At 40.9% G+C, this 14,886-nt stretch overlaps 1 protein-coding gene across 3 annotated transcripts in view; it reads left to right on the top strand.

Moving 5' to 3' along the window:
• MAPK1 (mitogen-activated protein kinase 1) overlaps nucleotides 1–14,886 on the top strand; it is a 108,714-nt gene that overhangs the window by 83,344 nt on the left and 10,484 nt on the right. For all 3 annotated transcript variants that reach the window (XM_042962517.1, XM_042962519.1, XM_042962518.1), the window contains exons 5-7: nucleotides 656–770; nucleotides 1,075–1,206; nucleotides 13,571–13,680. In XM_042962517.1, the coding sequence (XP_042818451.1) occupies nucleotides 656–770; nucleotides 1,075–1,206; nucleotides 13,571–13,680 (357 nt within the window). The remainder of the gene's footprint in view (nucleotides 1–655; nucleotides 771–1,074; nucleotides 1,207–13,570; nucleotides 13,681–14,886) is intronic.

Below are 14,886 nucleotides of genomic sequence, written 5' to 3'. Positions count from 1 at the left end.
TCTCCCTCTCCCTCTCTCTCTCTCTCTCTCTCTCTCAAAATGAATAAACTTAAAAAAAATTATACCTGAAAATTGAATAGAAAAATAAAACAAGAAATACGGATTGGTAAAATATGATGGAACCAGCACATACTCCACCCACCCACCCCCCAACAGAGATCAAGGGTTTTCAGCCTGACTTTTTTGAAAATGATTTTGTAGCAGTCACTTGAAAATGTATAAAAATATTCTGGAGGTGTAGCAGTGACTCTTCTTTTGAGTTGGTTTCCAGGTTTTCAAAATGAATAAATGGGCCATAGATGTCCTAAAGCAAGGGATGTTACTGCTTTTTCCTTTTTCCAGCTTTAACTTACAAGGATTGTTCCTCTCAAATTATTTGAAAAAAGGAATGAAATATACTTTGGAAATTCTCACCTAATAATAAGTTAATCAACTTTGAAGAGAGTAATAAAATCAAGTAATCTTGGTTGTTCAACAGCTTATAAGAAAGCTAGATTACTGTTTGTATCTGCATGCTCTCTTCTCTTATTTCTGAATTATAGAACCAAAGGAGAAGGTAAAATTCCCATGAGCCATGTACCTGTGCTGTTGGAGGATCTCACTTGTCATGTAACATTACATATCCTTCTTAGTCTTTTCTCTCTTCCCACTGCAGGGCTATACCAAGTCCATTGATATTTGGTCTGTAGGCTGCATTCTGGCAGAGATGCTGTCCAACAGGCCCATCTTCCCGGGGAAGCATTATCTCGACCAGCTGAACCACATTCTGGGTAAGATTACTGAACATTTTAGGGGCTAGATTTACTGTGTTCACCTGCCCTAGTTTACATCAGAGGCACATCAGGAAACGAAGAATAGTTTTGACAACTCTTTAATCCAAGATAGATATGAGTTTTAAATCTTGCTTGACTTCAAATGTTAAGGATCCTTATAAAAACTTGTAAAATAGAATGGTAAGCATGGGGGGACGTGGTGAGGAAACAATTAGTAGGATCTATTCTGCCCCATAGCTAATAGTGTGTGATCAGCCTCTGTGGGTCTTGATAATTAACAGCTAATTATTTTATCTGTTAGGTATTCTTGGATCCCCATCACAGGAAGACCTGAATTGTATAATAAATTTAAAAGCTAGAAACTACTTGCTTTCTCTTCCACACAAAAATAAGGTGCCATGGAACAGGCTGTTCCCAAATGCTGATTCCAAAGGTAAATATTATTTTATTGATTATTTTTCTTAGACTTCACTTTTTGTTTATTTCTTTGTTTTATTGGTTAAATTGTTAGGTCACTAGCCTGAAAAGTTAGCCTGTGGCAATTGGATAATGCCTTATTTAGTGCTCATTCTGTTGCTTTTTTCCTTTTATTTTCAAGCAGTGGCGGTAGGGTAAGGGAGTGTGGGAATGACCGTCTAGTTTTCCACCTTTTCATTTCTTTGCTTTTTTATTTTTTATTTATTTTTTTAATGCTTATTTATTTTTGAGAAAGAGAAAAAGCACAAGTGGGGGAGGGGCAGAGAGCAAAGGGACAGAGGATCCAAAGTAGATTCGGTGCTGACAGCAGAGAGCCCGATGTGAAGCTCCAGCTAACAAACTGCAAGATCCTGACCTAAAGTGGACGTCGGCTGCTTAACAGACTGAGCCACCCAGGTGCCCCTTACTTTATTTATTATTTTTTAAATATAAAAAAAAATTTTTTTTAATGCTTTTTTTATTTCTTGAGAGACAGAGTGTGAGTGGGGGAGGGGCAGAGAGAGAGGGAGACACAGAATCCAAAGCAGGCTCCAAGCTGTCAGCACAGAGCCCAACGTGGGGCTTGAACTCACTAACTGTGAGATTATGACCTGAGCTGAAGTGGGACACTTAGCCGACTGAGCCACCCAGGCACCGCCCCCCTTACTTTATTTTTTTAAGTAGGCTCTATGCCCAATGTGGGACTCGAACTTACCACCCTGAGATCAAGAGTTGCATGCTCTTATGTTTACTTATTTATTTTGAGAGAAAGGGCACATGTGTGCGAGTGGGGGAGGGACAGAGAGCAAGAGAAAAAGAGCAAGAATCCCAAGCAAGCTCTGCACTGTCAACACAAAGCCTGACACGGGACTTGATCTCATGAACTGCAAGATCATGACCTGAGCTGAAATCAAGAATTCAATACTTAACCGACTGAGCCACCCAGGCCCCCCTGATTTTTAATTGTAGTTGACATGTAATAATAAATTAGTTTCAGGTATACAACATAGTGATTCCATAATTATATACATTATAAAATGCTCACCACAATAAATGCATTACAGTATTATTGACCATATTCCCTATACTGTGCTTTTCATTCCCGTGACTTACTTATTTAGAACTGGAAGTTTGTACCTCTTAATCCTCTTCACCCATTTTGCATATCCCCTAACCCCCCTCTTTGTCTTTTTTTTTTTGGAGAAAGAGTATGTGACCAGAGGGGCACAGAGAGAGAAGGGGACAAAGGATTCGAAGTGGGCTCTGTGCTGACAGCAGGTAGCCCCAGGCTCAAACTCATGAATCACGAGTTTATGACCTGAGCTGAAGTCAGATGCTTAACCTGACTGAGCCATCCAGGCACCCACTCTTTGCTACTTTTTAACTTGGATAAAGTTCACATTTTTAGAATTCAGAAAGTTGAGGAGCCTGCAAAACAGATTACACATTTTTCATCTTGTCATTTAATAATTTTTCAAATCAGGTTTTTTTGAAGAATAATTTACAGAGTAAAATTCACCCTTTTTAGTTGTGTGGGTCTTTGAATTTTAACAAATGTATGTAGTCACATTAAGTGCCACCACAGTCAAGATATGATGGAGTATTCTCATTGTCCCCAGAAGTTCCCTCATGCTCCTTTGTACTCATTTCTCTTCCCTAGTCCCTGGCAATCCCGATCTCATTTCTCTCCCTATAGTTTTGCCTTTTCTAGTGTGTCATAGAAATGTAGTCATCCGGTTATATAGCTTCTTATGTCTGGATTCTTCCACTCAGCGTAATGCATTCGAGAGTTATCAGCATTATTGCTTGTATCAATCTCTTCATCCAATGGTGTTGGAATAATTAGACATTTGTATGCCCCCCCCCCCAATAGAAACCTAAAAATGGAGCATAGCCCTAAACATAAGGCCTAAAACTATAAAACTTTGAGAAGAAAACAGAACAGAACCTTCATGACCCTAGGTTAGGCAAAGATTTCTTAGATAAAACACCAAGAGCACTCATCCATAAAAGAAAAAAAGTGATAGATTTCATTTTGCCCTTTTGTATTTTAAGTTAACTTTGTTTAACAATTATGTTATCCTTTATTCCCATGTACTGTGTATCTGTTAAATATATTAGGTGGCTAATTTCTTTGCTTGTTTTTTAATAGGTAGATGTTTTTAAAATTTTCATACTATTACAGAATTGTGGTAGGCAAGATAATGACCCCATTGCCAAAGATGTCCACATCCTAATCCCCAGGATCTATGAACTTGTTAGGTGACATGACAAAGAGGAATTAAGGTTGCAGATGGAATTGAGGTTGCTCATCACCTGATTTTAAGACGGGGAGATAATTGTGGATTATCTTAGTGAGCCCACTGTAATCACAAGGATCCTTAAAAGTGGAAGAAGGAATCAGAATAGGAAACCAGAGAGAGAGAACAGGTTGCCAGCACCTTGGTGCTTGTTCTTCCATAGCTTTATCTCCATACATATACATATTTTTACCTAAAATTTACTTTTTATAAATTATTATTAATATAAGCTAACATTTTTGGTAAAAATTCAAAAGTCTTGGGAATATTCATCTAAAAAGGTGAAATTCTTTTGTAATTATTCCCTAAAGGTCACGTTAATGTAATTGTGTCTGAGTATCTTTCCATGTCAGTGCATAGAACTGACTTGTCTTTAATGATTTTAAAACATCTCATCCAGTCTTCTCTTACAAATTCAGCTTTTTCTGACTTTTGTTCTTTTGTGTGTGTATATCTTTGTGTGTTTAGTTTAATAACTGTCAACTTAGATGTTGAATTTGTTATTATATACTGACCTGAGTTAAGGTTCAGAAACATTTGGTGGTTTAAAATTGAATTCTTTTTGGATGTAGGAGGAACTGTCTTTTAAATTTTCTGATATAAAAGTAGTATGTTATCCTGGGAGACAGTTTAGTAATATAGGAAAAAAAGAAAGAATAGGTAAGAGAAGAAGAAATGCTCTTAATTACCAGAATCCCAAAATAACTTTTATTTTGCTGCGCCAGTGTGTGCATAGCTTTTACTTATTTATTTGTAATTATATAATTATATATGTAATTATATATTATAATGTTATTGTAAGTATAAGATGTTTTTAAAATTATACCTTCATAAACATTGTGTATGTTACTGATGAGATTTGGTTTGTATACTAGAATGGGTTTGTATACTGGAATGTCCCAAGCATCTTACCTAAATCTTATATTCTAAGTTGCCAAAACTGCATAATTAAGACTTTATAATATCTAGACCTCCAGGCTTCCCTCCTATTTATTTCTTCATTCTTTTTTATTGTTAGTTGTGATTTATATCAAATTATGTGAGGTTTTTATTTAGCTTATTGTCCCTAGGTTAAAGCTATGAACTTTGAGATTGATTCATTTAGATAACAATTAACATTACTAAAATCCAGAAAGTTAATTTTGAAAGGTAAACTTTGGATGAAAATAATGAAGCAGGAAGGACTACAAACAGAATAAATAAAATGGAAAAATGGGAGTTGGTAGTGCTGGAGCAAGCAGGATAGTATCATGTGTTAGGAACATGCACTTTCCAGCCAGACCTCCTGGTTTCAGCCACTTACTGAATCTCAGACAAACTACTTAACCTCTCTGAGCCTTATCTCATTTTTCCCGTTTATAAAATAGAGTTAGTAATAGTACATGCATCACAGGGTTGTATGCAAGTCCAGATCACTGGCATTTGTAGGTCTGGATTCTGAGATCTCAAGACTGAATTTTTTTCATTTATACATCTTGGAGATATTTCCGTATCTATAGTTATGAAGGGTGGCTACATAGTATTTATTATTCCTTTGTAGGGATGACCCAGAGTGTCTTTAACCAGTCATGTATTGGACATTGAAGTGCACTTCACTTATCTGTTGCTGCATAACAACCACTCCACAGTTTGGGGCCTTGTAACGACCACCATGTATTTGTTCATAAGTCCATTGGACTGGATGCAGCTCCGTGGGTCTGCTTTTGTGGGTCCCACAAGTAGCATGGTCTAAGGTGACCTCACCACATCTTACAGTTGGTTCTCCTTTGTGCCATTGCCTATCATCCTACAGTAGACCAGACTGGGCTTCTTAGGATGACAGAAATATTCCAAAAGAGAAACAACAAAAAAGCTGCACAGTCACAAAATAGGAGACACTTCTGCCACAATCTATTGGTCGAAGCAAATTGCAAGGTCAGCCCAGATTCAGGTAGTCGAGAAATAAATCCACCCATTGATGTGAGGAACTGCAAATAATTTGTGGCCATAGTTAATCTGCCACCTGCCTGTTTCTAGTATTCTACTGTAATGTACATAAATTCATTTATTTAACAAATAGATCTGCGTGTACTATGCCATCAAGGGTTCTATGGCCCTGGAATTAGAACAGCCATCAGACTGATTACCTGCCTGCAGGGAGCTAATAGTTTGAAAGATCAGCAATTATTTTCTTTTTCCCCACTCATAACAGTAGAAAGCATTAAAAGTTTGATGATCCACCATGTGGTCAAGGCTGTGGGGCAAATGAATGTTTGTTCAGAGACAGCTAATGGTGTGTAAATTGGTTGAGTCTCTCTGGAGGGCAGTTTGGCAGTTCTGTCACACATCTTTTGTTCCAGCAATTTTGGGTGTTGAACTTTTGGATCTGCCAAGCAAATGGGGGAGAAGTGGCATTTTAATTTGTTTTTCTTTAATTAGACTGATGGGGGCACCTGGCTGGTTCAGTCAATAGAGCCATGTGACTCTTGATCTCAAGGTGGTTAGTTCAAGCCCCACAGTGGACATAGAGCTTATTTAAGGAGAAAAAAAAAAAGTTTGAGATAGAATATTTTTCACATGTTTGTTGGAGATTTCTGAAATCTGAATCCTTGAACCAGTAGTATTGTAGATTTTTCTTTAAAGGAGTCTAGCTTAGGATTCTCTCCAAAATTACTCCAGTTAGGGGGAAGAAATGATTATTATTCAGCAGATGGTGCTGGGCTAGTTGAATAACTATTTGGAAGAAAATCAGTTTAAATCATTACTCACACTTCAAAGTGAATTCAAAAAATTGATAATTAAATACATTTTAAAAAATCATACTAGGGGGCACCTAGATGTCTCCATTGGTTGAGCATCCAACTCTTGATTTTGGCTCAGGTCGTGATCCCCAGGTTGTGGGACTGAGCCCGGCATTGGCCTCCTCACTGAGCATAGAGCCTGCTTAAGATTCTCTCTCCCTCTCTCCATGCTCAGACGTGTGCTCGCTCACACACACGCGCGCGCGCGCGCTCTCTCTCTCTCTCTCTCTCTCAAAAAAAAAAAAAAAATCACACCATTAAAACCCAGCAATATTTTGGGGCACCTGGGTGGCTCAGTCAGTTGAGCATTCAACTTTGGCTTAGGTCGTGATCTCATAGTCCATGAGTTCGAGCCCCGCATTGGGCTCTGTGCTGACACCTAGAGCCTGGAGCCTGCTTCGAATTCTGTGTCTCACTCTCTCTTTGCCCCTCTCCCACTCATGCTCTCTCTCACTCTCAAAAATAAACACAAAAAAAAATTTTTTTTAAAAAACGATGGAGTGTTCAGTGTTTTTCTGATCTGCGTGGAGAAAAACTATCTTCCTAAGCTGTAAAAACAAACCAAGAAAACAAACAAAAGAAAGATAGATTTTATCACATAAAAATTTAAAACTTAAAATAAACTAGAAGTGTAAGCAATAGGTATAAAATGTTCCAAATTGAATAACATTTGAAGGATCCCTTTCTTAACTATTATGTTAAGGCAACATAGCACCATGGTTTAGGCTGTGTGCTTCAGAATCAGCCTCCTGAATTCAGATGGACCCCACCTCCTCAGATCTTTGACTTTGGACAAATTATTTAACCTGTCTGATTCACAATTTCCTCATCTCAAAATTGGAACAAATTGTATTTCCCACTTCATAGGGTTATTTGGAGACTTACATGAATTATTAGTTTATTAGTGTTAGACTCGTGATTAATATATTATTAGTGTGTAAAGAACAGAGAGAAATCTAAGACCTCAGTGGATAAATAAATGAGCAAAGGATAAGAACACACAATTTACATGGAGAAATAGATGAGGAAAAGAAGGAAGAATATTTTGGGGAGTGACAATTGAGACTTTAGTTTGGGCATAATAAATTTAAGGACACCCATTCAGAAACAACCTAAATGCTAAATGTTAATTGAATGGTTAAGGAAACTAATGCTTCTACTTAAAAAGAGTGTCATAAAGTCACTAAAAGTGATTTTTACAAAGTTTTTATAGCATGGGAGAATACTAATAGCAATATTTACTGGGGAAGCCATACAGCATTTTTCATATATATAATATCTCAATCACATAAAAGAAAATGCAGGGAAAAATTCTACAAGATAGGTCAAAAAATTAGTAGTGGTTACATTGAATGAGGGGGTTGTGTTGCTGGGGGTGAGAGGTGGGATCTTAGGTGAGTCATTCACACAGACTAGAGGGTCAGCTGTTTGAGGCTTTCTTGGTTCCACCTCATGAGATCCTGCTGCCAACAGGTTAGGCCTGAAGAAGGACTGTACTGGCTCTCATAGCGAACAAGTCCAGTAGTATTTGGATTCCAGGGCACAGAATCTGGACCTCTTTGTTGTTCAGTGTTGCCTTCCTCTGTGCTTTTCATATTAATTAGCTCTTGTCTTGTGGTGACAAGATGGCCACCAGCAACTCCAGGTCATACTGACCTGTTTCTTGATAGCTTCAACCCTACTGTGGGGCTCATTGCTCCTTTGTCCCCATCCCTGACCAGTCTCTGTGGCTAAGGGAATCCAGGTGAATGTGGCTAGGCCAGTGTCACCATTCCCATGGCACAACCAGGGGTGTGGGTGGTCTGAGAACTCCCCCATGGCAAGCACAGCGTCATGGGATTAGAGGGGCAGTGGACACTGGCAGGAAAACCAACAGTTCTTTTCTTCCTGCTTTTATTTTTTTTTAATTAAGAAAAGTACAATTCCTGTAAGAAGTCTGTCTCCATTTCCCAGATAACCTGTTGTTTGAAAAGCTTCCAGACTCTGTAGTTACTCCTATAAATACATATATTAACTGTAAATGGAGTCATAAGCTATATACTTTTTTATTGCCTACAGAGAGTTGTATTTATCATTCTAAAGTTTGGGTCAGTGCTCAAGGCTAAAGAAAGATTTAGCAATTTTTTCACAAATGGCATTGAAATCATGCAGGAGGTTGAGATGGTAAGAAGAATGACCTGTGTCAGAGCTAAATAACACAAACCTTCAATGGCCAGTGGAACAGGAGTAGAAACTCTTGAAAACTGTAAAGAATGGACAAAAAATAACTAGTGCCTATTTCACAGAAGCAGGAGGTGGCATCATAAGAAAATAGACATGTTCTGTTCAGCAGTCTCCATGGAACAGACAGGCTTCCAATTAAGCGGTCATTAGTGAACACATAAGTATAGGTGAAGCACTGAGTGTGAATAGGAAGTTTGAAATGGAACATGCAGACAGAAACAACTGGTCCAGATGAGGGGGAGCTGGGTGTGGCCACACATTGTGGAGGTTTGGCTTTGAACAGGGAGAGGGTGTCTTTGCTCAGGAAGGTCGATCCTGGGGGCCTCAGTTTTCTCGGTAGCACCCTTAGACCTGCACAGAGTAGTAAGGCTCAGTTGGCAGGAAGGGCATGATTAAAGCTGTGTGAGTTGAGAAGAATCTTAGACTAGAGCAGCAACCGAGCATAGATTTCCCAGAACTTTTAGGGGCTTTGATGAGATTAAAAATCTTGAGTTTTGGGGTACCTGGGTGGCTTGGTTGAGCGTCCAAGTCTTGATCTTGTCATAGGTCATGATCTCACGGTTCGGGAGATCAATCCCCATGTCAGGTTTTGTGATGACAGCACAGAGCCTGCTTGGGATTCTCTCTCTCCCTCTCTCTACCCCTCCCCTCTCCCTTCCCCTCCTCCCTTCCTTCCCCCCCCCCCAATAAATACACTTTAAAAAAAAAATCTTGAGTTTTTGTGGTACAACAGTTCTCAATAGTGTGCTCCTTAGACTTCTGAGGTCCCAAAAGTCCTTTCAGGGTGTCCATGGGGTTAAAACTATTTTCATAGTAACACTAAAGTCTTCTCACACTTTCTCTGTGCTGCCCTGTGCACTCTTGGTACACAACTGCTGGTGAGCAAGATGGCTAGCACCTTGGCCCAGGATAAGGCAGTGGCAGAGCCGTGCCCTCACAGCTAAAAACCAATGCCGAGTGCACATAAGAATGTCTCTGGTGGAGCAGTTAAAAGTACTTGCTTTGTTATATCCCACCCTGCACACATGTCTTTTCCATATTCTCCATGACAGAATGAAAATATAGATACATAGAGCCTGTCTGCCACATACTGAAGGGTTTTTTTCTCAAAGAAAAGTGCTTGTATAGTTTGAACTATGGCTGAATTAACTGCTTTTTAAGATCAATCATCAGTTGGTTTTAAGATTAAGGTTCTGAGGGGCACCTGGGTGGCTTGGTCAGTTAAGCATCTGACTCTTGATTTCGGCTCAGGTCATGATGATTTCACGGTTCGTGAGTTCGAGCCCTGCATCAGCCTCCACACTGGCAGTGCAAACTCTGCTTGAGATTTTCTCTGTCTCCCCCTCTCTCTGCCCCACCCCCCATTCACTCTTTCAAAATAAATAAACTTAAAAAAAAAAAAGTGTGAGAAGCATTGTTGCAGTTGCACAGTTTGAGCAGCTAGATCTTTTTCTCTGGCCTTGCTCAGAAATTCTAGTTAAGGATGGATGTGACAGGTTGCAGCCTTGATCTCGAATGAGAGTTTTGTTGGGTAGGTGAGATGGACCCTCAGTGGTGCATGTCTCACTCAGTCGCATGACTCACCCCAGAGTCTGGGCCAAGGAGGAAAGGAAAAAAGGCTGAGGGACCAGAAGGGCAGGGTCATGTTGCTATGTACCCACTGAAATTAAAGAGAAGGTATGGGGTTCTAAGAGGATACCAGGGAGAGTCAGGGATCGTGGTCAGATGTAATCAATCCCAGCCTCGAAAGGACTTCAGTCTTTTAGGGGAAATAAAACCTGCATCCAGGGAAGCATATGCACAGGCATAGTGATTCATGCCATCTGAGGGGTGCCACTGGATTTCTGTGTGGCGTGGGAGAAGGGAGGCCACGCACTCTGACTGTGGGATCAGACCTGCCAGCTGCTTCCCGTTTCTCTCCTTTTCCCCTTCTGTAGCTGTGAATAATGCAGAAATAGCACTAGCAATAAAAGAAAGCTGGAGATCCAGTTATTTTTCAAGTAGCAAAAAAAGCTACTTTGTGATTTTTGCCTGTAGGTTTAAGGGCCTAGAATATAACTTGAAGGAACTATAAAAGGTTTATTTTAAAGCTGCTTAAGCTGCCAAATACCAGCTGCCTTGAAGCACTCCCAGCTTAGTACCAGCAGGGTTTGGAGGGGAAAAGTATCCCCCAACAGCTTAGAAATAATGCTGTTAGAATCTGTGGCCAGACCCTCCTGGACTTTTCCTGACAGACAATGTCTAATTGGGCAAAAGGCCAAATGACTTCTAATCGCTCAAGAAACTTCTTGCAGAGGGGCACCTGGGTGGCTCAGTCGGTTAAGCGCCCAACTTTGGCTCAGGTCATGATCTCACGGTCTGTGAGTTCAAGCCCCGCGTTGGGCTCTGTGCTCAGAGCCTAGAGCCTGCTTTGGATTCTGTGTCTCCCTCTCTCTCTGACCCTCCCCCGTTCATGCTCTGTCTCTCTCTGTCTCAGAAATAAACATTAAAAAAAATTTTTTAAAAAGAAACTTCTTGCGGAAATGTCTATGAGTTCTTTTGCAGTGGTGAGGGGGAGCAGGTGGTGGTTGGGAACGGTAAATGGATAGATTTGTTACTTGTATTACAGATAGTTAGACTCTAATGCCTAGTAAGTGGTGTGTCATGTGTTCCCACATCTACCTGGTGTTCTGTGGGACTTGCATTGGGGCCAGAGATGCCTGAGTTCTTGACCATTATACTGTACTGTCCTGACCCATGAGAGAGTTGCCTCTGAAACCTAGCCCATTCATGGGCCCCTGAAACCCATGTCCACAGCCTCAGGAGTGAATACCTGTCCTGCCCAGACAGTGCTTTAGTCAAAGGCCAACACTCTAAATTCCTAAGAGCCTCCTCTGCTCCAAAAAGTTTTCTGACCTATAAAGCAAAATGTTAGTTTCCTAATTTCCTAAGGTACCCTTGTGTGTATTGAAAAGATTATAGAGGCAGAAATAAATTTGAAAATGTACTGTTTGTAGAAATGCAACCTTGTGGACATGAGAAAAGTTCTGTATTATGTGAAATTTCTCATGACATCTGGTATGTGGTTTACCACATTTATTATCTCCCAGTTGCCTTGAAGATAAAGGGCGGGTAACATGCAACAAGAGAAGTCACAAGTAGGAGCCAGAGCTGAGCATGCACACACAGGCATGCACCCGCATGCGTGCATGTACATACACATACTCTCATACTTACCCTTTCAGTCACCTCCAGCTCTAAGTGCTTCCCCAGCCTCCATGTGCTCTCTCAAGGCTGACTTCCTGGCACATAAGCAGTTGGTCATTTCACATTCAGACTGTGTACTGGCCTGCTGCTCTCAAGGGTTGAACACGTTTTTTTAGTGAGTAAATGACTAAAATGGTTTTCTTTTACCATTCTCTCATGACTTAGTGATGTATGCTAATTTGCAGATAGATGAGGTTGAACTAATCAGTTATCACTAAGAAACAAGGTTTCATTGAGTAGATGGCAGTGTTTTTATTTTTGGTTTTGTTTATTGATCACTACATTCTCCAAAACAGCGTTCTTTATATTGCCTAATAGTATTTCAGACTTGGAGTAAATTATCAGACTTGTTCCATGGAGTCCTTGAATTTTTCAGGGTTTCCACAGGGCTATGAGCTAAGACTTAAGAGAGCTGGGTAGCTCCTTACCTACTCCCTCTCAGGAGCTTTAATTTGAGAAAAGGACCTGCTACATAAATTGGAAACGCTGTTCTAAGCATCATTAAATAAAAGACATTTTTTTAAAGCCCCCTTTGCTGCTACTTTACCAGAGCAATAATGTCTTTTCTAGCATGTGTTCTTTCTCATTGAAACCTGCTCCTGATAGTAAGTACAGGAACTGTTTGGTCACATTTCCCTTAACCTGTGTTCCAGTTGCTGTCAGCCATGACCTTTGGCTTTCCTCATGGCTTGAAGTGGTGCCTGGATACTAGCCATGGAGGCCACTAGGGACAGCTATTCATTAGCTGTCCCTCCATCTTGGTCCTGTTGATCCCACACTCTATTTTCTATTTTCTATTCTATTCTATTTTCTATTCCTGCACTCTCCACATGAAAGAAATGTTCAGGTGCTGACTACTGGCCAGATCAAGAGAATACTTATGGGGTGCCTGGCTGGCTCAGTTGGGAGAGCTTGTGACTTTTGATATAGGGGTTGTGAGTTTGTGCCCCACATTGGGTATAGAGATTACTTAAATAAATGTGTGGGGGGGGGGTTGGTTTTGTTTTTTGTTTTTTGTGTTTTTTTGGTATTTTTAATGACTGAAACAAAACAGATTTAAAACCGCAGCTTCTAGAAGAACCATTTGTTCTTACCGGTCTTGTACCTCTCCTCGAACTTGACCTTGGCCTCTTGTCGGGCCTTGCATTTAAGAGCAGGGTCTCTGAAGACATCCTTATTGACAACAGTTTTGTCCAAGGGGATATCCACAGAGTACCTTGTGGGTATGATAACTTTTTTTAAAAAAAGAGAGAATACTTTGTTTTAGGCCTTGGAGAAAGATGCCAAGCTGCACATTGAGCCAGAGGGCCTGTGCTTCACACGTGGATCTCACCCAGGACCTGGAAACCACACAGGAAAAATGACTGTTGTCTTCTTCTGTGACCTTGGAGGCCTTCTCTATGTGTTGAAAAATAAATTGATCATTGCAGAGCTGACTTTGGAGTCGACTTAAGAGAAGTACATATACAACACCTTTGTTTCAGATGCCTGCAAAGCAGAGTAGTAATTTAGGAAAAGTCCAGGTTTTTTAGGCAGACTTGGGTTTGAACCCTGGTGTTCTGCTTTCAGCCTTTAACTATCCCATTACCTTTCTGCGTCTGGGTCTGCGATTGTCAGATGGTCCGTCTCAAGAAGGTCAGAGAGATAATAGGCACCCAGTGTATCATATCTTCTCCCCATGGTGATGCTTAGCTCTATTGTTTTGTGGGTCAGTTTACTTAAACAGAAAATGGAAAGTAATGCAGTGACTGTTCTTTGCCATCTCACCACTGCAAAACCCTTCTCTTTGTAGCTCTGGATTTACTGGACAAAATGTTGACGTTCAACCCTCACAAGAGGATTGAAGTAGAACAGGCTCTGGCCCATCCATATCTGGAGCAGTATTACGACCCAAGTGATGAGGTAAGACCCGTGCTCCTGGTTGCTCCTGCAGGAATATCAGCCAGCAGCAGGCCCAACCAGGAAGGGCCCAGATGTCATACTTAGATTGTTCTGAGAGGTGCATGGTACCACACTTCGTCTTCTCAACAGCCCATATTGTCTGTTTTGAGGTCTAGTGCTGTTGTCGGCACAGCTTGAAACCCTTCCCCACCCTACCCCCCAAGCCTCTTCTATCTTAGAAAACTTCCTCCAGGCCACCTACAGCAGGGGTGGGGCAGGGGAAATGGATGGATAATGGGGAGCATGGATAAAGAAGGGGTCCAAAGACTAGAGACCATTGTAGTGGTCTGTGGCAGGAAGAGCCACCTGAATCAAAGTGCCTGCCCTGAGAGTGGAAAGGAGGTCAGCTGTCTGCTTGGGGAGGGGCTTTGCAAAGTGAGGAGGTCAGCTTGGACAGTTCCCACTGTGGCTTGATGACGTCATGTCTGGTGTGCCTCCTTGGGATGGGCACACAAGAACCTGCTGTGGTGAGTCTGGAGGTGGATGTGGCAAGCCTCTATAGCATGTTGGACATCCAGGTAATGTATCATGTTCTCTCCAGGAAAGTCCCAGTTCCTTGGTTTCTTTGATTCTTCTGGGGCTTCAGTTTTAACTTTATTTTCTGGGCAGTAATGAAGAAAAATGCAATATGAACTAACCTTTGGATCTTTCTAGTTGAGAATCATACATAAACAAGACTCTGCACACTTGTTTTAAATGGGGGGTATGGGGGAGAACCAAGCAGAATGTGTTAATATTAAAGGGGAAAATGGAAGAAGAAAGGGAAAAAGTATAAAAGTTAAAAGCTGATAAATGAGAGAGAAAGGAGAAACCAAAAAGAGAGTATTTCTCAATCAGCCCCCTTCCATCTCTGTCCCCTCCCCTCAGAAATAATGGAGGCAGCTTGCAAAGATACCTACAACATAGTAAATAACAGGGAAATAGGTGAGAGTGTAAGGCTTGGGTTCTGACTAGCCCTTTGAGCCCCCCATGTCCTAATTGTGACCCTGGGCAGTACCCCAAACCCAGCAGGACATAATATAGGACACCAGTGTGACCCCACACATAGAGCTGTCCTTCAGAGAGGGCTAGCTACTTGATTTTTTGTTTTTTTTTTTTAAGGTTTACTTATTTTGGGGAGGGAGAGAATACCAGTGGGGGAGGGGTTAGAGAGAAAGGGAGACACAG

The sequence above is a fragment of the Panthera tigris genome, chromosome D3 (genome assembly GCF_018350195.1).
Source record: "Panthera tigris isolate Pti1 chromosome D3, P.tigris_Pti1_mat1.1, whole genome shotgun sequence".
Classification (NCBI taxonomy): domain Eukaryota; kingdom Metazoa; phylum Chordata; class Mammalia; order Carnivora; family Felidae; genus Panthera; species Panthera tigris.
This window is presented reverse-complemented; position numbering and strand designations above follow the sequence as displayed.